The following is a 21,506-nucleotide window of genomic DNA, read 5'->3' on the forward strand; positions in this document are numbered from 1 at the left end:
GTCTGGAGCTCAGCTCAACAGTTGCTCTCTGAGCAACGCGTTCACCGTCCTATTCATTCACTTTAGTTGTTTCAAATGTGCTGTTAAATCAGCCTTCTCCTCAGCTGTTTATTAACGCCAGCTAAATAAGGATCACTCACGGCGCCGAGGGTGAGTTAGATAAGCTTTAATGCACGATGGCCTGTCTGGGTTATCAGACCATATCTGGCGGAACGTGACAGACGGGCTTTAACGGAGGTTGACACAGTCGAGCTGATTGGATCTCCCAATATCACAATGACATGCACCACGAGCCCCATTAGTTCCAATGACTCATAGCATCTAATAGCCTCCACACCGCATGCCTGGCGTCACCTTCGTGGTTTTTAACTGCCTCCGACGCTCAACAGACGCACCCCCCTTGCCTCCCTCTAAACACTGAACAGATACGAATTAGCTTAGAGAGAACTATGATTAAAGCAGGCGGAAATTGATTTTCACTGGTTTCCCGCTGCACTGCACCCTGTACTCCATTAGTGGCCAGTGCATTAAAGACTGAATCTGTTGCTCGCAGCCTCATTGAAATGCTTCCCGCGGACAGCTGATGGGCTCCAACGTAGCAAAGCTTTTAAGTAGAATTCTTCATGTTGCGGGAGAAGGCAATGGGGCGAATTCCTTCCAATATTCTCTCTGACCTTTTTGCCCCAAGTATAGCGTTCCAATGTGGATTACCATAGATAGGCTTTTGCCCTTCTGAGCATACCACTTTTCTGAATCATGTTTATTCATTGATACCTCTCACTGACTCTTCAGAATATGTATTTTGGAATTTGTATTCTTTGAAACCTTTGTTGACAAACAAGGTCTTACTGTCTTGCGAGTCAATTTAATATTTTATTGAGGATTTCTATTCATTTTCTTTTAATCGTTCGGCCGTAATTAAAACATACAGCCGCCTCCGCTCACCGTCGCACAAAACTGTCTAAAATGCTTTGCTTGATCGCTCGTTGTAGGCAGCAGCGGGTACTAAGCGTTTCGATCTTCCACGCTTGGTGATTTGAATCATTACAAATTGGACCAGATTATTTTTTTGTCATCCAGCATTTCTAGTGCTTGCTCATGACTGAAGGAAGTTAGGGATTACAAGATGGAGTTTAAACTTCAGCGAGTGTTCGCTCCCATCCTGAAGGTTTTACGCTGCTAAGCTCCTGTTCCAAACATCCGTTTTAAGTCATTTAAGACATTCCACCTGTAAATCCTCACAACTCTTGACGAGTAATGAATGAGTTTGTGTCTTCTTGTGCGTTGTCTTGGAAGTGATTGGTGCTTGGACCTCCTTTAATTCTGATCAAAGTCTCTACCTGCTTTCTCACAGCTTGTTGGTGACTTTTAGCATTACTCTGCTTCCAAGAGAGAAGTAAGGCTTTCTTTTGCAGCCAAACCTCATGTATTTGAAACTCTAACTTTGCTGTAATGAACCGAAAGTAAAATCCATGGCTTACTTTCTCAAGTGTAGCCTTTGGCACATTTTCTCATTTACAACAGCGTGCAGCTGGTGGCTTAATGAAAGAGAACTGGGCTAATATTTTGAATCTCCCCCATCCTGTTTGAATTCACACTTACTGACTCATGCACAAGTCCAACATGGGGTAGATTAGTTTGGTGAGAGATACAACTATTTTTTGTTTGTGATGACCATTGCAATGAGTATAGCACAACTGTTGGAAAAGAATGGAGTTCCATGGGCTAGTATAAGTTGCGTGTACTCTGCCCCAAGTTTTGTACCACAAACTGGTGTAGACTACTTAATAATTAAATTGTCGTGGGCATGTGAAGTCCTTTGAGACGATTCGGTGATTGGGCTATATAAATAAATTTGACAAACTTTCTTAATAACTTAACAGGCTAGACTGGTTTGGAGGTGTAGTTGCTATTCTATTTAGTTTGTCTTCTCAAGGCATTTAATGCTAATTTGTCAGAAAAAAGTTCTTCTGCATAGATAAAAAACACTTTTGTAAGTAGAATTTAGAAATTTTGAATTGATTGCGCATTTTCCCAATTTCATGCTCATTTCCATGTCTTTTATCTCATGCTTGGGGCACATTCAACTTTCTTTTCCTCTGTTTTGACCTTTTCTTGACAATGTCTGAACACTACATCTCCAAGCTCTAACGCTAATCTTTTCCCCAAGCTGTCTACTTTTCCCTGCTGGCACTCCGGTTGCCATACTGCCACACTATTATCGCATGTGGCTTGATAGTCGTCATGATAAGAGTCGGCAGTGAGACTGTTTGTGTTCTGGCTCCAAGCTTTTATGTACGTTTTGCAAAGACGTCAGACATTTTACAGATACTCATTTTTATTTTGCCGATAGTGCAGCCTCAAAATTTCCCCATTGTTTTAATAAATATATAGATGTTTTCTACAGTACTAATTCCATGAGTGCTTGAAGCTCAATTATTGTGCTGTTCCCAGACGTTCACATTGTCTCCTCGACAAAGACAATTTTTTTAGCTAAGTTATTATTATTATTATTATTATTATTATCATTATTATTATGCATCACCGTGACCAAAGAGGCAGTCATTGGTATACTTTTATTGACAAGGCCCTGGATTACATGGCCTCTTATGCCCTGAGATCCAATGATCAGATGGTGCTTCCTGTTGTTTTTGCCCGCACACAGCTCTTTGTGCGTAGAATATTCTACAAAGAGACTCAAAGATGACTGAGTTTTTATCCTTAAATGCTTTTGTTGGGGAGCCTGAGGACTGTATAGGGCAGGGGTCGGGAACCTATGGCTCGCGAGCCAGATATGGCTCTTTTGGTGACTGCGTCTGGATCGCGGATAAATCTGATATCTGTAGACCTTTGAAGTACTATCTATCAGTCCTGGCGATGGCATTGGCTTTTTTCCTTATTACAAGTCGATCGGTGTTGCATTTCCTTTCTCCTAGCATTAAAACAAACACTGAAGAAATAAGGGAAAAATACTGTCACTGAACAAAATAATGAACATGAGGGTAATCCACATTTTATTTTCAATGTCAAAACATAACTACCAACTAAAACACAATTGGACAAGTTGGAGCGCTTCAGCTTTTCACAGCCTGGAACAAGTCATGGCATCGCATTGAAGAAGTAACAAGGTCACCGTACAGTGCGGCAGCCTGAAGACGCATTTATTTTAATCTGACCTCCACCATTCTGGGATGAAGTCGGACGCGCTCCCTGGTTAGTCAGCATTCCCGCCGCTTTGCCAACTCAGCTCTTTTATATTCTCTCAGCTCTGGAAATTGAGTTTTGCTGGCCCAGTCATGTACTCTGAACTACATGTGCAACTGACTGATAAATTTGCACTCTGACTGACGCATGTTAGAATGAAAATTCACAGAGGGTTTTCTGGAGAAAGGCCACTGGAGCACTTCTGTGGGCTTAACTGTGAAATTCCAGGTACGACTTGTAAATAGGCTCCTTGTAAATAGTACTCCTTGTTGGGCTTGTTGAGATAACCCATCACCAGGTGGTTTTATTACTCTGCTGATGAGATAAACCATATTCATTGAAGCAAGCTTGAAATGCTCTTGTGGTAACACCCGCTCTTCTCGACGTTCGACAATCATCATCCCTTTCTATCAATTTGCCAACTATGGTACCTTGTTCCACAAAAGGCTGCCCATGGGCGGGAAGAGGGAAGTAGGAGTGTTGGACCCGGCCAGGTCCGTTGAGAGCTGATAACCTTTCCCTGTTTTTTTTGCACACTGTGTAAAGAACAATCAGCGCTTATCGTTGTGCACCACAGGCGGATGCTAATTCAATGTCACGCAGACACAGCTCAGAGGGGCTACGAGAGCGTCGCTCGCAAGATGACAACGCCCTCGTCGTCTGCAGCAGACTGATAGCTTGAATGTGCCGGTTTTCTATTTGCCTTTTTTAATCTGCTCCTCTTTCCATGATGTGCTCTGGAAATGATTAGGAAAGTTAATATCAGGCACTTGTCACATTGTCACAAATATTGAAGTAAAAATAATTAGAATAATAATCGAAAGAAATGTCCACAGCAAACGACAATTATGTAAGAGAAGAAAATGTGTGTGTCATTAGTAGGTAGTGGACAAATATATTAATAAGAAATTTTATGTGAATTTTGATAAGAGATAGCCCATATTTATTAGTTCAATTTGAGTGTGGTAAAGGAGAGTGGAACCTTTAAAGTCAAGTCAAATACTAGACTTGGGTGTGATTCAATCATGTTTACACAAATTTGGAACTCAAGAATATTAAAAATATTTTTGTTGAATTATTTCCTATGGGAAAAATATAAAATAAAATCTAATCCTCAATTATCTTGAACACATTGTATTTACAGTGTTTCTGGCAACTACATGAATGAATAAATCCATCCATCCATCCATCCATCCATCCATCCATCCATCCATTCTCAACAATTTTTAGCACAATCATAAAGATGCTGCCAGATTAACCCATGTCCCTCCTCTCCAGCGAAAATCGTGCGGAGTCGTCAGTGGTGTGAGATGATTCCCTGTGTAGAGGGTGAAGTTTGCAGCCTCCTTTTCAACCGCTCGGGATGGACCTGCACCAGAAGCAGCGGACGCATCAAGACCGTCACGGTAATTTCAAACTGCATGATAAACGGCGGTATTTATTTTTGATGCAAGGGAATGGATGGTTCGACTGATGCATGAGTGATTTTACTTTTTTTCAATGAACTTTCGAAAATGATAGCCCCTCAAAAGAAGCTTTTTTTTCACTTTGAGGGCATCATATGACATTTCATTGTGACGTCACACATTGGGAAACAAACCCTTCCAAGACGAGAGCTGGTCACTTGTGCTTTGTTTAAGAGAACCAAATGTTTAGTAACTTACCTTATTAGTGTTTTGATTCATCCAGATTTTATTTTAATTTTATTTTCCTTGATATAAAAAAATCTGCATGCATTCAGATTAATATTGGGTGGCGACCACACAAAAGCAGTTTTAAAAACATTTCCCTTAGCACAAAATTACGCAAGAACCGAGACTCCCGAGTCATCGTTTCAGGAAAGTTGAGTCTCTCTCTCTATAATGTAAATATAGAAATGCTAGGGCAGGATAATATCACAAAGGATTATTATTTATGGTGCAAATCGACAAATAACAGACTATGACCAAAGATGTAGTTTGATAAATCACCGTGTCCTCGTGAAATTGACATGATGGAAACTGCCGTCATGGTCAGGTACACACACGTCGGAAGTCAAGCAGCTGCTGGGTTTTTGTTGGTCTTTGTTGCCGCTTCCTTTCTCACTTGCCATCCCTTCTTGTCTCTCGCTCATCCGCCTCCTCTCTCCGACCCCCTCGGGCATCTGCGGCAAATTTCATGCATGCTTTGCACTTGTGTCCTAATCTATTCTGACAGCATACTTAGGTTCATGTTTGTGTAGTACGTGTACTGTTTGTGTGTATGCACGTGTGTGTCTGTGTGTGCTACATATACAAATGAAATGCTGCCCTGAATCTTTTCAATTAGCATGGCTTGGGACAGGTTCGGTTCATTGTGATGCTGGTGATGGTTTACAAGGTTGTGAATTATAAGACATGAAAGTAGGGTTATGTAAGCAAGCAATGTACATAGCTGGTCGCTGAGTGTGAAATAAGATCCATATTGAAGCTTAATTAATACTGAACCAGCCACTTTATAGACGACTCTCTTTCACTGTCTCGTCTTTTTTTCATTTAAGTGGTGACACACTCATCCCCCCCAACACACACACACCAAAACAAATATTCTGTGCCAGTTCATAATTGGAACGCAAGTACAGCAATAGATGCAGCATTTGACCCTTAAAATGAGGTCAGGTCCTGTCATGTCTGGTGGAGCACACATTTTCCCAAAAACATAGGTGCCCTTTGAGGGCACTATAAGTCCAGCGCCACATGAAGGTCAAGTCAAGTCAAATCAAGTTTATTTGTATAGCCCTAAATCACAAGCAGTCTCAAAGGGCTTCACATAGACAAAAATTGACAATTATTCTCAAAGGTGAAACATCATATTGCATATTTTGAATTTTATATTTATTTTTTTCTATTTTTATACTTCAACAAAATCGCGTAAACGTTTAAGAGTTCCCAACAGGCGTCTGCTTTCGTCCAGCAAAATGTCAGGTGCACCGCGGGTATGTCAATGCAAACATCCTCGTTATGTGTAAAGGCTCAGCATTGCATTGCCAAATTTCCCAAAATGAGGCTTGTTTTGACACGGAAATCAAGATGTGGCAGTTTTCATGTGCAAATGCACCTGTGCTGTCACCAAATCTAGAGCCCCGAGTCTTCAAGCTCAGATAGAATGTCTCCCCGCAGGAACTTTGGAGGACAATGTAGATTTGTGAGGGCTGCTAATGACTCCGATCTTATTCATGCGCGGCTCTGCTACGTGGACCGAGCCTTTAAAATGCTGACATCGTCCCTTGGAAGTTTTGTGAGCCATTTGTATATGTCATCGTTGTGTTATGTTGAGACCAGTCTATGAGTTTTCATTTAACGATAATAATATTGCAGGGGTCGTTTTAACCAATTTCTATTAATTTTCTGAACTGTCCAATTTAGCTCCCACAAAGCATCTTAGTGGTTTCATTCAGCATATTTGCACCTACATTATTGTGATGCATTTTAGTTCTTGATGCTGTATTATTTATTGTACTTCAACGTGCAGAGAGCACCTCTTGTAAAAAAAGAGCTCTCAACATGAACGAGCACCATTGTGGAAAAAAAATACTCTGATTAGGTCATTACAAGCACAGCTCAATGAATAGAATACATGTGACAGTGAGAGGACTAACGGTTGTCTCTTGAACCACATCTTTTACTGATGGGTACTTGCTTTAAAAATATGCCTAAAGTAAAATGTAGTATGTATTTGAAATAGTCTAAATTCCTTTCAGCCAGAAAGTGTTGTTGAGTCATTTCAGTACTAAAAGTCATTAGAGCAATATTTACATCGTTAAAATTCAATGAAAAACTAGTGGGTTCTTTGTATTAAATATGAATGGCTTGCAGCATATGCTGTGTTCTCCAACAGTCTGTCCCTGTACTCTTTCAGTCTCATTTGTAGATGAATTTGATCTTTTGTAACGGCAAGTCATCCAAACAACACAATAGACATCAAATGTGATGAGGTCAAACAAGCTTTTACTTTTTATAACGACCCTTTTTGGAATCCGTGTAATTCTACTTTAAAATTAGCCAAATTACCGTGTGTTCAACTTTGGTTTGCTGGCTTGGCTTTTCATGCGCATTCTGTTGTTGAGTCTTCGTCATACACTAGACGACAACACCGGGCTATTATTTTTGCCAGCCAACTTGGCAACGATGCTTAATTGCCGCTGGCCATGGATTGCTGCTATCGGTAGTGTGGTGACAGCATTCATTTATGTGGATTTTATACTGATAGAAATGGAAAATGCAGCGGAACCTGCAAATTCAAACGCCCAAAAGGTTGAAGAAATCTAGAAAAATATATATATACACCAAGACGCAAAGTTTGAGCTCTAACCAAGTTTGGCAGATAAACATCACTTTGAGTTAACATGACTCTATTCTGTAAGATCACGTCCTTAAGGCGAGTATGATCGTTTTATGCCGAGCGATTAATGTTTTTATGTTCCTTTAGATCAAACAAGTCAAGTAAGTCAAGCATGTACCAAGAAGATAGTTGAACTATTTTTTTTTTTTTTAATTTCATGTTAACATCAGGCGGAGAGGAAAAATGCACTCTTGAGTTTCATAAGATTCATCTGTGGGACGCAGTGATCTGATCATCCGTCTTGGAAAGAGCATGCGGAGTGATGTAGAAAATATGTTCATATAAGCTCGATTGATACCTGCTGTATGGAAGAAAAACTGTGACAAAAGCCCATCTTTGCATGATGTACGGACTGGAGAACATTTTTTTTGTTTTTCTCTTGTGTAGCTTTTGTTTGTTTGTTTGTTTGTTTGTTTGTTTGTTTGTTTGTTTGTTTGTTTGTTTAAGTACAGCTTGCATTCTTTGGTGGTGGTGTTTCTTTTTGTCAGCTCTGGTCTGGAGGTCTTTTCTTTCTCTAGTGTGTCAGAGGCTTTATGCGTCCCCTCGTGTTGTCACATCAAGCACACTTTATTTTTCTGCTCCTTTTGACGTTCTGTCATCGGCAGCCTTTGAACTGCCATTTGTGTTTTAGCTCGTCTCCAGAGCTTCATCTGGTGTGAAATTGTAAGAGCTATCAAAAATGTCTAGTTATGTCCAAAGGCTACATTTCAACACTGGCTCTTTATAACACTTGGGGCAAAGAAAAGCCTTTCACTGGGTGAGATTTGCTAAAGCTCTCAGCAACACCGTAGACTTTATTTTTATTTATTTTTATCCTGATAAAACTACTAGTGGCATTGAGGCAGCATGATGGAAGAGTGGTTAACACATTTGCCTCGCACTTCTGAGTTTTGAGGCTTAAATCTCAGCTTTGGCCCAAAGTCCTTCTGAAGTTAATATTGTTTGTTGGTGTAAGTGCTTGTCTTTATCTGTCCTGTGACTGGCTGGTGGTGTGCCCAAAAGTCAGGTAGCTCATCTGCAACTCTAATGGAATTTGTTACCATTTTTTTATTGGCTTGTGAAATAAATGACAGTGTTTGCTAAAAGCTAAAATAATTTAACATAGCAAACAGAAAATCAGCAAGATTATCGATTCCTTTGCATTAGTTTGTTTTATGACCACACCTGGACGCATTGGATTCACAGTCTCACATCCAGGAGCAAAGCATTGTCCACATATTTGTTTGTCGAATTTTGTTTGTTGAGAACTACTTGAGATCACAGCGTGAAACAGAGATGGTATTTCTTTTCACTCTGCTTTAATGGTTTCTCTTCACAGATTAAAAATGCATAGCTACTTATCAGATGAGCTTTAGTTTGTGAAGCACAATGAGGTTTTTAAGAAAGTACTTTGATCTTGAATTATGCCATGTTGATGAAAGAAATAACTAATTCATTCCCTTTTCATATTTCAGCACTGATCTTCACTGGCGCCTTCTCAAAAAATCAGACGGCCCGCCTCATTTGAACTACGAGACTTTATCATTTATTTACAGCACTGGATGTTTACAAGTCATGTTAAAACAGGGGGACCTCCGGCTCAGAGAGGAGGTCCAAAATTGTTGATTGCACTACACAGCAAAGTACTTGTGAGAGAAGCTCCCTCATCCCGTGCGCCGGAAGGAAATCTATGTTTTCCATGTCCAATCTTTTTCACGTTGCGATCTTGTTAGCAGCCGTGGATGATGCACTCTGGTTTCATGGGCCCGGTTCTTCTCGTCCTGTGGGACCACATTCACCTTGTTAGCCTTTCAATTAGCGGTAGCAGTTCATCGTGCTGCCCTCATCTGCTGCCTCAGCACTCCAACTTCAAGAAGGTCCCCGATCGATGACTTAAACCTGAGGAAAGAGACAAGGTGCTCTATTGTGAGCCCAGATAGTGTGAAACCTCAAATGAGGTACACAGACTCTTCCGTAAGAAGCTCAACCTACTGCTGTGCTACAGGAAAATGTTATCTTTTCCAGTGTGAAACTGTCAACAATAAGTAACATTCTTGAAAGTCTTCGTGATCATGTGTAAAAATCACTTAAATGAAATAAATCAATATTCATCATTAGGTTTGGGGTTAGGGTTATTGGTTAAGTGTCGTAGTACGGTTTCAAACTAAAGGACCTTTTCAACCTAGGGTTTCGGGTTTCACAAAGTCGGGTTTTAAACTAGGGTTTGGGTTTCGTAAAAGGATTCCAAACTAGGCTTAAGGTTTCAAATTAGGGTTAAGGTTTCAAAGGAGGTTTTCAAATTAAAATTAGGGTTCCAAATTAGGATTAGGGTTGAGTTGTGTTAGGGTTGGGGTTAGGGTTATTGGTTAACTGTCATAGTACGGTTTCAAACTAAAGTCAGCTTTTCAAACCACGCTTTGGGTTTCGTAGAAGGGTTTAAATCTAGGGTTAAGGTTTCAAACTAGTAGTAGGTTTTCAAAGTAGGGTTTCAAACTAGGGTTGGGAATGGGTTTAGGGTAGATAGGATTTAAAGTGTTGAAATCATCATTAACTAAATTAATCCCAGATTTAAAAATAATGCTGCTGAAAGAATTAAATAATAAAGCCATATTTCCATTTTCTGTATGTACAAAAAGTTTCGATTCCTTGGTGGTCATCATAGTTTTTTATGGCATAACCGATCAAGACAATATCAGATAAAAATACAGTTGTGGAGTTCATCCATTGGATGCTGATTGAGCTGACTTTTGTGACATGAATATTGAGATTCCGATTCAGCTGTAAATCTATATTGGTTCTTTGGAAAAAGCTCTGACAAAATCTCTTTCTCTCAAAGTCATCTTGACATGGGGCCTCTCCATAACCGTATCTCGTCCTCATCTTTGCCCATCTGAAGGGTTAACAAGATATAGCAATCCATCGTGTTTGTTCCTTTTATCCACCCACCCCTTTCGGAGCTGCTCCTTGAATTAAATAGAAATAGAAAGCCAGAGGTTTGCTTTGCAGATTCCATTGCGGCTGTCATGGCTTTTATCCCTTTGGGCGTGCTCATTTTCTCCCTTGTTTTGATTTAAAGATGCAGTAGAAGTACTTAGCATTTAGATGACATGGCGGAGAGAGGTGTGATGGATCAACAGCTCTACAGAGGGATGAATTCCGTCACTAGCCTGGGCCAGGCCCAGCGAGTCGATCCTACAGATGGACGAAGCGAGTGACAGATCACAGGACGGCAAGCCGGGTCGGCTGCGGAATACCAAGTCCGCGGGCGCGAGCGAAACAGAACGCCTGGCACGGCCAAGAGGAAAGCAGCGGAATGCCAATGCGGGCTCTCCGACGCTCGCCTCGCCGTGGCTCCTCTGATTGGCTAAACACATCATTAGCTTTGTGATTATGATTAGCCGAGTCATTATCTACACAAAAGTGGCTCATTCACCAATATTAAGATGACAAGGAACCTGTTTTTTTCCCCACCACTTGAGGGGAAAGACATTGTCGACAATTAAGCCATTGCTCACGGTGCACCTCTTCGAGAAAGTCAAGCGAAATTAAAAGCGTACTTAGTAACCTTCTTCCATTGTTTCACCTTGGCTATAATTGCAAGACATACCATCTGTGCTTTTAAATGAACATATGTTGTGCGCCAAAGGCCAGCATGTTGAATGAAGGTTCAATAAAATATTCCTTTAATGCCAATTGCCTTTCTTTTGCAGCCTTGGCCCAAAGAGCCATCATAGGATGCAGCGCTGGGAAAAAGACAACCTGGAGCCATGTGAGTATTACATTTATTCATTGAAGACAAACGGGAGTGTGTAAGAATCCTTGTCTTTGACTTTGTTGGACAAGTAATATATGCCATTATGATTTTGGATTTAATCTGTTAGAATTACTTATTGGATGAAAATAAGTCGTAACAATTTTCTTGAAGTGCACACATTTTCTGGGATGTGGAACTGGCAATTATTTCTAGATTTTTTTTGTTCTTTTTTGCAATATATCATCCAACCGTGTTTTCGAGTAACTAAAGCATACTCAGAAGCAATTGATTGCATTTGTCTACGAATTTGCAGATCTTGTATTAAGTTTGAAAAAATAAATCATAAAACACAAAATGTACTCCACTGTTCACACTTTCTTTGTATTGAGCCACTTTATGCTAATATACAAAACATTTTTTTTTTCCCATGTGCAGTTGCATTGTCCATCTCACAATCCTCCAAGGCACAACCAACATAATACAACACATAATTGAAAGTCATATCTAAACGAGTTTTACTCTGTCTGACTTTGCTGGGAGGTTTACATCCCTTCCCCTTTTCAAAAAAATAGAAAACATAACAGACATTTAGCTTAGTTCTTTTCCCAGAGCTGTGTCTGTGAAGTTTTTATTTTGGACAAAGCCAGAGGCTTTTGGAATGTGCAAGCTTTACTCCAAGATTGATTTTCCCTCTTCCGCTGAGAAAACAAAATGAATCATGCACAATTACCAAGGACACTGAGAGAAAGCGAATTGGGGGCACCATAAATATTTATTTGCCAGCACTGGGAATTTGTGTGATACTATATGGATTTGCAAAATCACATTTAGGTGTCTAAATGATTTATGTATACGATCCTGGGTGTCAAATTTGTCTCATCCATGTATACATAAGCATTTACATCTTTATCCATAGTAGGCTATTAATCATTCAAATGGTTTCTTGATCAGATGATTGGCTTTTACACTTAAAACACGCAAATATAAAGAATGTGATGTTTTCTATGAGGAGCTCCACTGCAAAACTTTTCAACAGTATTTGCTCTCATCGATCATTTTTCTCAATCTATAAAAATGTATGCAATGGGGTTAATTTAGTAAATGGCATACAACTCAAAGGAATGGAATACATGGCTCTACATAAGTATATATACAATTTAATGCTACTTTCCTGATTAAAGTGCCACTCACAGGAAAACAAGTGTGCATTTCCAGTTCACTTGTTCAGCTTATAGGTCACATGCACCCATGGGGGAAAATGGGATATGGGGGGATACCACTATCGACGCCACCACACCATCATTTTGTAAGCTGTGTCAAATGTTATTCGTAGTATATGCCAAGCTTAATTGCTGTTTTAGCCGAGCAATTTGGGTGAAGCTCAGCAGAAATATATTTTTTCTGTCAGTCTTCAGCTATTATATCCAAAGTTGTCGTAGTTGGGTTTAAAACAAAATGAAGGTGGCAGTGTGACTGTATTGACAGCCAATTAGGGAATTGTGTTATTTGGTTAGCTACACACTTTGACAGTAGAAGAAGAAAGCCCATCGCCCATTGCCCATTTTTAAATGCTGTGAATCAATTTTGCTTTCGCTTTGTTAAACTAAAGCAATTTCTTGTTTATACAATATGATTACAATGCAAAATCTTACCTATCATGGTTCTGTGGTTTTGCATATGCGCCCTTATAATTATCATGAAGTGGGAGGACAAAGTGTCATCAGACACCAATTATATGCTTTGTGAGTCTGTACAGTGCTTTTGTGTCTCATCATTTGTGGTTTCCGTTTTTTTCTTTTCTTTTGTTCTTCACCAGGTTCCCCGATCCATGCTGTGAGACGAGCTGCTGTGGCCAATCACTACGGAACATTACAACTTGTCACCAGGCCTTGAGCATCTCTCCTTTTGGCTTTTTCTTTTCTGATTGTTTCAGCATCAACCTTGGCTCTTGACAGCAGCTACATTTATGGACAAAACATTGAGACAACTCCTTTGTATGAGCGGTGACATATTCTTCATTCTTCAGTATCGACTATGAGGACACTGTCAGCGAGACTTTATGAGAAGATCTTTACAAAATCCCATCATCATCTTTCTTTGCCACTGTGAGGCCATCCAAGGTGATTTTCCAAACATTCCTACGACACTGACTCACTATTGACTTCAGCCGGGGCCACTGATGAGTCTGCGAGACTCACCTGCATGTAGCCAGCAGACTCTCAGTGTGAAAGGAAAAACACATTTTGAGCATTACTGAGGTGGGCACATCACATGTGAAAATGATGAACTCATGCCTAACCTACCCAGTCAACAAAGGTCACTACATGGTCTCAGGCCATTTTTAATGACTAATCATACAATGTGCTTTTTCTTTCTGTGATTTTTTACATAGTAGTTGAGTATTTTGTCAATGAAGCTCACTTCATCAGAAGCATTTATGGGAGCAGACCCTTGGCTCAGTGTGTGTGTGTGTGTGTGTGTGTGTGCGTGTGTGTGTGTGTGTGTGTGTGTGTGTGTGTGTGTGTGTGTGTGTGTGTGTGTGTGCGCATGCGTGCGTGCGTCAGTGCGTGCGTGAGTGAGTGCGTGCATGCGTGTACATCCAGGGATACCCTATAAAATAAATTATATCAAACTGCATTATTCATACGCTTGTGTATTTTTGGCCACACCCAGCCTTGAATGCTACACAGACTAGCATTAGGGCCCTACTGTAAAGAAAAGGGAAAAAATCTCTACTACCAGAATAAAATTCTACGACAGACCCATAATTACGAGCAAAAATAAAATATCAAATAAAAATTCACAAATGTACACAAAGTTCCCCAACTATTTTTTCCACAAATCGTTCTCATAATTATCTTTTTTCTTTTCAGTGTGGCCCAAATATTCCTTCGTAGATTGTACACTCACACTAAATTGTGTCATTGTGTTAAAAATGCAATGTGTTTTCCCATTTTGTTTTTTCATTTCGTCCTAATTTACGCAAAGAAAATTTTGTATTCTGGGGTCCTGCATTATGATTTAAAGTCTCCACTCTTCTTATGAAAGTTTGAAACAACAACAACTGAATCGGAGGAAAAAAAATGGAATAATACCGTATAAGAAAAGGCTGTTTTTTGTTATTTCCAATGAAGTTGAACTGGAGCAAAAATCACCAAAATATAGCAGATGATAATGCAGTCTACTACATAATTCATGACAATGCATATTACATTACAACAGTTGCCGTCAGCCGTCGTGCAGGGGATAATCCACAGTGATGGGGTGCAGTTATTGCTCCGCTCCAAGCGAACTTTTTCCATACCTACATACTGCATCATGAATATTCCAGCAAAATGTTTGTGAAAGGGGAAGCAGAAAGCTTGTTGTGTTTCAAGCTTCAGTGAATCCTACAGAAACATAAGACATGACAAACAACTCAAGAAGGCCACTATCGCTAAACTTCAAAGGTAACTGAAAAGGAAAGAATCTGTTTTATAAAATGTATTTTATCCCAACAGGCAGTTTTTTATGTAACTATCACACAAGTGTAAAAATAAGTGAACTGATGTAAAACGTGAAAACAATAAAACCCTAATTTGGCCTACTCTTGACTGTTCAGACTTCATGGAAACTCTGGTGTACTCTATTTGGGTCATGGTGAAAGTGCAAAACAAGGAAGCATGTGGCACTAAAACAGCTTGGTGATAGTACTAACTTCAAAAATATATCTTAGATTAGACTATGGATGGGGAATAACTTGCTTTAGAGTTGTTCTCCGAGTATCTTTCATCATTGTCATTAATGCAGCCTGGTTGACATTCCTCCATGCCGCTCTCGTCTCTGTTCTTAAAATCTCAATCACTTAACCCAGATCTGTACCACCGTTGATTTCACCTCTTGCTTTTTACTTCTTTTCTTTAACATTCTGTTGCAGGGAATTTAAAAAAAGGGATTTGATAATGTAATTCTTCCAAGATGAAGAAAGTGCAAGAGTAATTGTGAAAGTACGTAGGCTATTGCAAAGCTGAAAATGGTACTTAAGTATGTACTTTGTTTTGCAGCATTGCAGGAAAAAAATTGATAGAAGGAGCAAAGTTCAAAATGTTTTATTCTGAAGTCAAAATTTAGGCTTGAGACATTTTGGCTAAATTCCAAACTGTTCAATCTCATGAGCATTGCATTGTGTTCCTTCAGCAGAATTCTAGCCCAAATCTGAGGAATCAAGATCAACCAAACTTGGGCACAAGCCAACCATCTCAGCTTTGGAACAAAGACTACTTAATCCCAAATTGATCTCAGCCTGAGCCGAATGAGGCGCTCCGACCACAACCACCAGCAAATTAGTATTCATGTGGAACTAAAAATCTATTTACTGATCCATTAGCTCAGCATAGTCCGAATGATTTGCAGGTGATGACTCACCGGGAACTTGGGTTAGTTAGGGATTCGTTGCTAAAGGTACAAAAGGATGGTCTAAGGCTTAAGCCCTAAGGCATGAAAGGGGATTAAAAGAGGTCAGGTCAAGTCCTGTTGCGTAGCGGAAGTCGCACCTTTTCCCAACCACAGTAATTGCTGTGTTTTTACATGATTCCAATTCTGAGCAAGTTTTTTTTTCACTTCTCCGGAGCTAGCTCTGACACTCGCGACTTTGCAGAGAATGGAAGTACCGTTGTCACATAAAATCAACTGAGCTATCGCTCAAACTAACAGCTGCAAACAACAATTACGGCCTGGACCAGAGCAAAGCAACGCCGGCTTATGTGATGAGTGACTGAAAGAATTAAAACTAGTCAAGTTTTCATTTGAGAATAGTGAAATGGCCTCTTGAACTAAGCACGATATGCATCAATTACTGAGTGAATCAGACCTGTTGTCTCAAATAATCCATGTCAGACTCATCACCATTCATACAATTTTGTGTCTGTACAAGCATCTGAGCCTTGCAGTAATAATCGAACACAATCTTACAAAAGCAAATTCTGAATTAATATTATCTCTGACCGGCGGCACGGTGGCGCACTAGTTCGCACGTCCACCTGGACGGTCCAAAAATGTAAGATTCAACTAAAGAATATGATCAAAGGTTAAGACTCATTAGCGTGTCGCATCCGAGTAACTTTAAAATCCGTTTATTACATATTGTTGTTTCAGCATGTACTGTAGTCCCTTTGCGGCACTTCTACACTAAAGTGGAGCAAGCTCCGGAGAGAAGCTGAAGGTATAAAATGGTCGTTTTGCTAGAGCTACAGAAGCTAATTTATCATTCTCTAGGGGTCAGGCGACGCTCTCTTGGTCGTGAATTTTAATGTTGTTTTTTATGGCTCTTAATAAACTCGATTTTGCTGCGGGCGCTTACACAGAGAAGCACAGCATCCTTCACTCAGCTCACTTAAGGAGAGGGAGCCAAATTTAGCCTACAGAGCTATGTTGTGCTGTATTATGGAATGTAGTGAGGTGAAATATTGAGGTCATTAGACACAGTACGGAAGTCATTCCGATACGTATGTTGAATCCTAATTTTGTTGTTGTAATGATACGTTTTCCTTCAAATTAAGAATCCTATTAGCAAATCTGTGTTTGTCATAGCCTTAAAACAAACCCAGCTGCTTTCTAGAGAACTGTTAAAAGGAATTACCATTATTCATGCTAGAGGCATAGCTAAAATTCTAGGTTTGTGACTGCTCTTCACAATGTTGCTGTTTCAAGTTGTGTTTGTCGGAAATTGCTGAATCACCTTCATATTTAATCCAAAACATAATCACAGAACCATCATGGACCTTCCCTGCTAGGTCTTTTTGCAGCATGAAACTGAGCTTTGTTAACACTTGCTCAGAGATTTGGCTGCTGACAGATGGTTGTAAAATTGTGTGTTCATTGGACTATGTAATGTAAAGCCAGCATTAGACGCAATGCACCAATGTGTAATTTTCCCATCCTTTAAAAATACTTTTCTTGAACTCAAATGGACTTCTTGAACTCAGATGGACTTTTTGATGAATTTCAATCAGGTTGCCGACCTCATCACAGTACATAATCAACTCTTATTAAAGTACTAAATGATCTGAGATTGAACATTAACTAGGGAAAGGTGTCACTCCTGCTCCTATTGAATCTCAGTGCAATGTTTTACACAGTAGATTGCAGTACCGCATACTGTTGAAGGTTGCAAACTGAGGTAGGACTAAATGAAACTCTCCTGAAATGGTTTCAGTCCTTTTTGAAAGGGGTTGTTGAGTGACATTTTGAATCTGACAATGACGTGGGATCCTCCAAGAGTCATTCCTTGGACTCCTTTAGTTCAGCCTACATATGCTACCCTTGGGTCAAATTCTTCAGAATGCCAATGTTGGCTGTCATGGTTGTGCAGATGACACTTTGATATACGTACTACCTACAGATGTTATTTTTGGCTCTAAAGAAAAGAGGACTGCTTTTAGTAACCACTTTTGCAGTCTCTGTCTTTAAGAATCAAAGCCCAAGTCTAAAACCTTAGAGTGTCGATACATTTGGATCTGACTTCCAGCAGTCATCACATCAATCACTAAAACAACCTTTTACCAGCTGAAGAACATCCAGAGTAAAGAGTTGCATGCTCCAAGAGAAGCTTATCGTTTTGTTTTGTTTTTTTATTTAAATCTCCCGTAGATTTGATTATTTTAATGTTCTTCTGACCTGACTCCTTGAAAAGCTCATTCAGAACGCTGCAGCTTGGATTCTGACCAGGAGTAAGAGATCATTCCATGTTGCTCAAGCCCCAAAGGCTTTACGCTGGCTCCCAGTCAGCTGTAGAATAGATTTTAAAGTTCTGATCTCTAAATCACTAAAATGCTTAGGTCCTGACTCCACTAAAGGAAGGCCAATTGATATAAACACTGTAAGGCTTTGAAATCTGCTGATTTGGGTCAGAAAGTGGAGCCAAAACTTTAAAGCAAACATGTTGAAGCAGATTTTAGCCAATATGCTGCACACAACTGCAATAAGCTGCCAAAAGACATGAAGTAATTGCCAAGGTCAAATGATTTTAAATCCAAAAATATGCCCCATATCTATGAAGGTCTTTTGTAGCATTTTTTAAAAATCTGCATCGGATGTTCTTTTCATAATTTTAATAAGCTGCTTTTTGTTTCTTTACTTTTCTTTTAAATGTGTTTCAGTCTTGTTTTTCAATGATTTTAAATATTGTGCTTGTAAATATAAGTCAAGTACATTCAGCTACCTTGTGTAAGAACTGCGCTATATTATAATAAAGCTGCCTTGCATTGCATTGCCTGACGTTCTGACTGGAGTAGGTATTATAAATCATTTATTTAATATTTAATGTCAATCCAATGTCCTTGCATAGGTCTCCGATTGTGTCTCTAATTTCTATGAAATGGGTGGATGGAAAGGGATTGCATTAATGAATGGCTTACTGTCCTTTTAAATGAGCACCAACCAGTCATCTAGAGGGCCTTGACAAAAGGTCTGGTGTCACAGTCTGTCAGTGACCCGTTCACGTGGCAGGAAATTCACAATGATGAGGGTACGGCTCTCCTCTCGGCTTTGCGGCTTGTTTATCGAATTTTTAAAGGTTGATTGGCATCATTTAACACGAGGGTCAATTCATCACACGATTGCATCCGGCCACATCTGTCTCACTGATCCACAGCTCTGCATGTGCACAATTAACATACCTACTGCTGAGGACTTATTTGTGCATTTAAACCCCTTGGAAGTGTCCCTGATAACAGTAACAGAGGATGAATGGTGCTTTACGGAGGAAAGTGGATTCATCTTAAACCCTTTTTCAGGGATATACAGAAATAAGTGAAAAGGTACTTGAGAAAGACATACAATACTTTGTTACCATATTGCAAGTACTAGAATGGCATTTCTGAAAGCGTCCTTGTCATAAGCAAACTGGAGTGTAAACCGTAAAAAATGAGTGGCCCTGCCAAGACACCGCTCATGTTATATTGTAAAGTCAACATGAATGATGTCCTCTGCCAAGGCCAAACAGTACTTGAAGTGTTATTGAGCAAAAACACAGTGCTGCTATGTTTGACACATGATGTGCTTTGCATTGGGCTCAGCTGCTCCATCCTTAAAAGAAACAGTTGTTGCAAAGTTGACAGCCTTTGTGTTTGGTCATGTGTCCTCTGCATATGAACCATGCAGAGAGCAGCTACACTAATGGTGTAATTTGACAGTTTGGTGGTGAAGTGCTGCCTCCTTGAGTGAACATACAAAGGAGTATTTTTACTTTGTCGTAATATGCTTTTAACCATGTGACAAGTGAATGTTAAGTCTGCTGTAATTACTTGGACTTTGACCTGGCATGGTATAGTATAGTGCTGTTAAGCTGTGGAATGTTGAGGGTCTTGTCAAGTTTGATTTTATTATGAGTTTGGTAAATAATTGTTTTGGTACCCTTGTGTTTTGTTCCTGAGTGAAAAATAATGACATGGACTGCAATTATAGCCTGAATACTCTTTTGTAGAAACGTATCATGCCATATTATAATTGAACCATTCAGCATATGTTTGAAAACGAGAACCCGAAACATGTCTGAATAACCTCAAGCTGTCGACTCCCTTGATGTGCGATTAAGCGTGATCCATAATGCCTACCAGGATAAATGTTTTTTTTTTCCATGCCCCCAACCCGACAGATGATATCCTCCGCTGTGAAATATGTAAAAATGTCTGTCAGTGCAGGCAGTCTGTCATTGCCAGTCTTGATTAGCTGAAACAGTGCTGAGCTCAGTGCGCTGTCGTGGTCCTCCTGACTCAAAGATGATGTCCTCTGAGTTTTAGTTGTGACAGATTGAGGGTGTCAGGGGGGACTCCCAAGGGTGTGTGTGCGTGCGTGTTTTTTTTTGTGCGGTTACCGTGTGTGCACATAAGCATTTGTCGTTTTGCAGCAATGCATGATTGAATCTGTGTTCATTTGTGCGAACGTGCTTACTACCCACAAACTGTACTGGGATCGTGTGCATGCGCGAGCTGTCAGCCCCGTGTGTTTGTGTGCCCGGTTGTGTGCTTGGTTGGAGGCTGAGCCTACCAGGGTCAAGATACCGTCTGTGAATCGCATGTCTCCCATCAGTCTGACAGCATTAAGCCGAGTCCAATCAATACCCAGAGGGCCTACAATCCCTGCATGACAGTGACACATAAAATAAGTGAGGAAGAGTGACAACAACAGATTGCTATGCTATGGTGACTTGACTTGGAAACTGATGGATGGAAGATTGAGTGCACAGCTCCATCCATATATGCGGTTTAAGGTTCTCATGTATCAATGGGCTCAAATTGAACATTTCTTAATTCTTATTCATAACAGTAGATTCAAGCTCACTCCTCATTATCCTCATGATGTGAGATTACAGCAAGTGGAGAATGAATTTTTGGCATCACATGCCACTTTGTCTTTACCTGGAGCATTGCTGAAATGTAACGATTCATCTGGTGGGCTGTTCAGGAGTTCCCCAAGATATGAACACCATGGCTAAATTGTTCAAAGCACCATAGTACACGGTACTTAACTTACTTGTAAATAAATAGATACTTATAAATATGCTGAATAACTTCATTAAGATTGTTTACGCTCCGTGTGCGCCACTGCCACCTATTGTAGAGAATACGTTTAAATTAATTTGAATACAAACAAAATCACAGATGTTCCCTGGGGTCACACGCGCCCCCCAGGGGGCCCCATTATTTGAGGTGAAGCGGATATGCATACATAGAGATTGTCGCCGGGGATTTTTTATCTTCAGTGTAAAATGTGTTGAGCACCATATTTGTGTTTGTCTTTGTGTGTTACCTTTGTGGCTCATGGAGAAGGAATTAAACAGTGCGATTAGACAGATGCGACGCTACCATTTGCATTCTCCAGTGGGACATTCCAACCTGACTCAAACCATAATGTATCACAGTAATTAGGAAGTACCATGCGGACTGCTTACAAACAAATGGCCAGACAAAATACACCACTATCCATTTTGGTCACTTTTGATAAAGCAATCTATTTTCTTCTTTTCTCCCCGCTATTTGAGCTGCAGTAAAACCACCACGGAATGCAAATGTTAGACCCCTGCCAATTGATTCCATGAACCAGAAACAAACTGGCAAACTCACTTTTGTCAGAGGAACTCCCCAGAGAAGACCCACGGCACATTGAGTAGTTTGTATTTATGGGCAAACACCACTGCACATCCAAAGAGGTGCAACAGTACACTGTTTGATCA

General features: G+C 40.0%; 1 protein-coding gene and 1 long non-coding RNA gene across 4 annotated transcripts in view; one reads left to right on the forward strand and one right to left on the reverse strand.

Moving 5' to 3' along the window:
- Positions 1-14,882, forward strand: part of tafa5l (TAFA chemokine like family member 5, like) — a 33,311-nt gene extending 18,429 nt beyond the window's left edge. For all 3 annotated transcript variants that reach the window (XM_037242084.1, XM_037242070.1, XM_037242078.1), the window contains 3 exons: positions 4,483-4,610; positions 11,253-11,311; positions 13,113-14,882. In XM_037242084.1, coding sequence (XP_037097979.1) covers positions 4,483-4,610; positions 11,253-11,276 — 152 coding nt within the window. In that variant the 3' untranslated portion in view covers positions 11,277-11,311; positions 13,113-14,882. The remainder of the gene's footprint in view (positions 1-4,482; positions 4,611-11,252; positions 11,312-13,112) is intronic.
- LOC119116602 lies at positions 9,066-10,819 on the reverse strand. Its single transcript, XR_005096300.1, has 2 exons — positions 10,489-10,819; positions 9,066-9,323 (listed from the first exon to the last, which is right to left on the reverse strand). It is a non-coding gene; the product is annotated as an uncharacterized LOC119116602 (long non-coding RNA).
- Positions 14,883-21,506: the final 6,624 nt, after the last annotated feature.

Source organism: Syngnathus acus, chromosome 2 (genome assembly GCF_901709675.1).
Source record: "Syngnathus acus chromosome 2, fSynAcu1.2, whole genome shotgun sequence".
Taxonomy (NCBI): domain Eukaryota; kingdom Metazoa; phylum Chordata; class Actinopteri; order Syngnathiformes; family Syngnathidae; genus Syngnathus; species Syngnathus acus.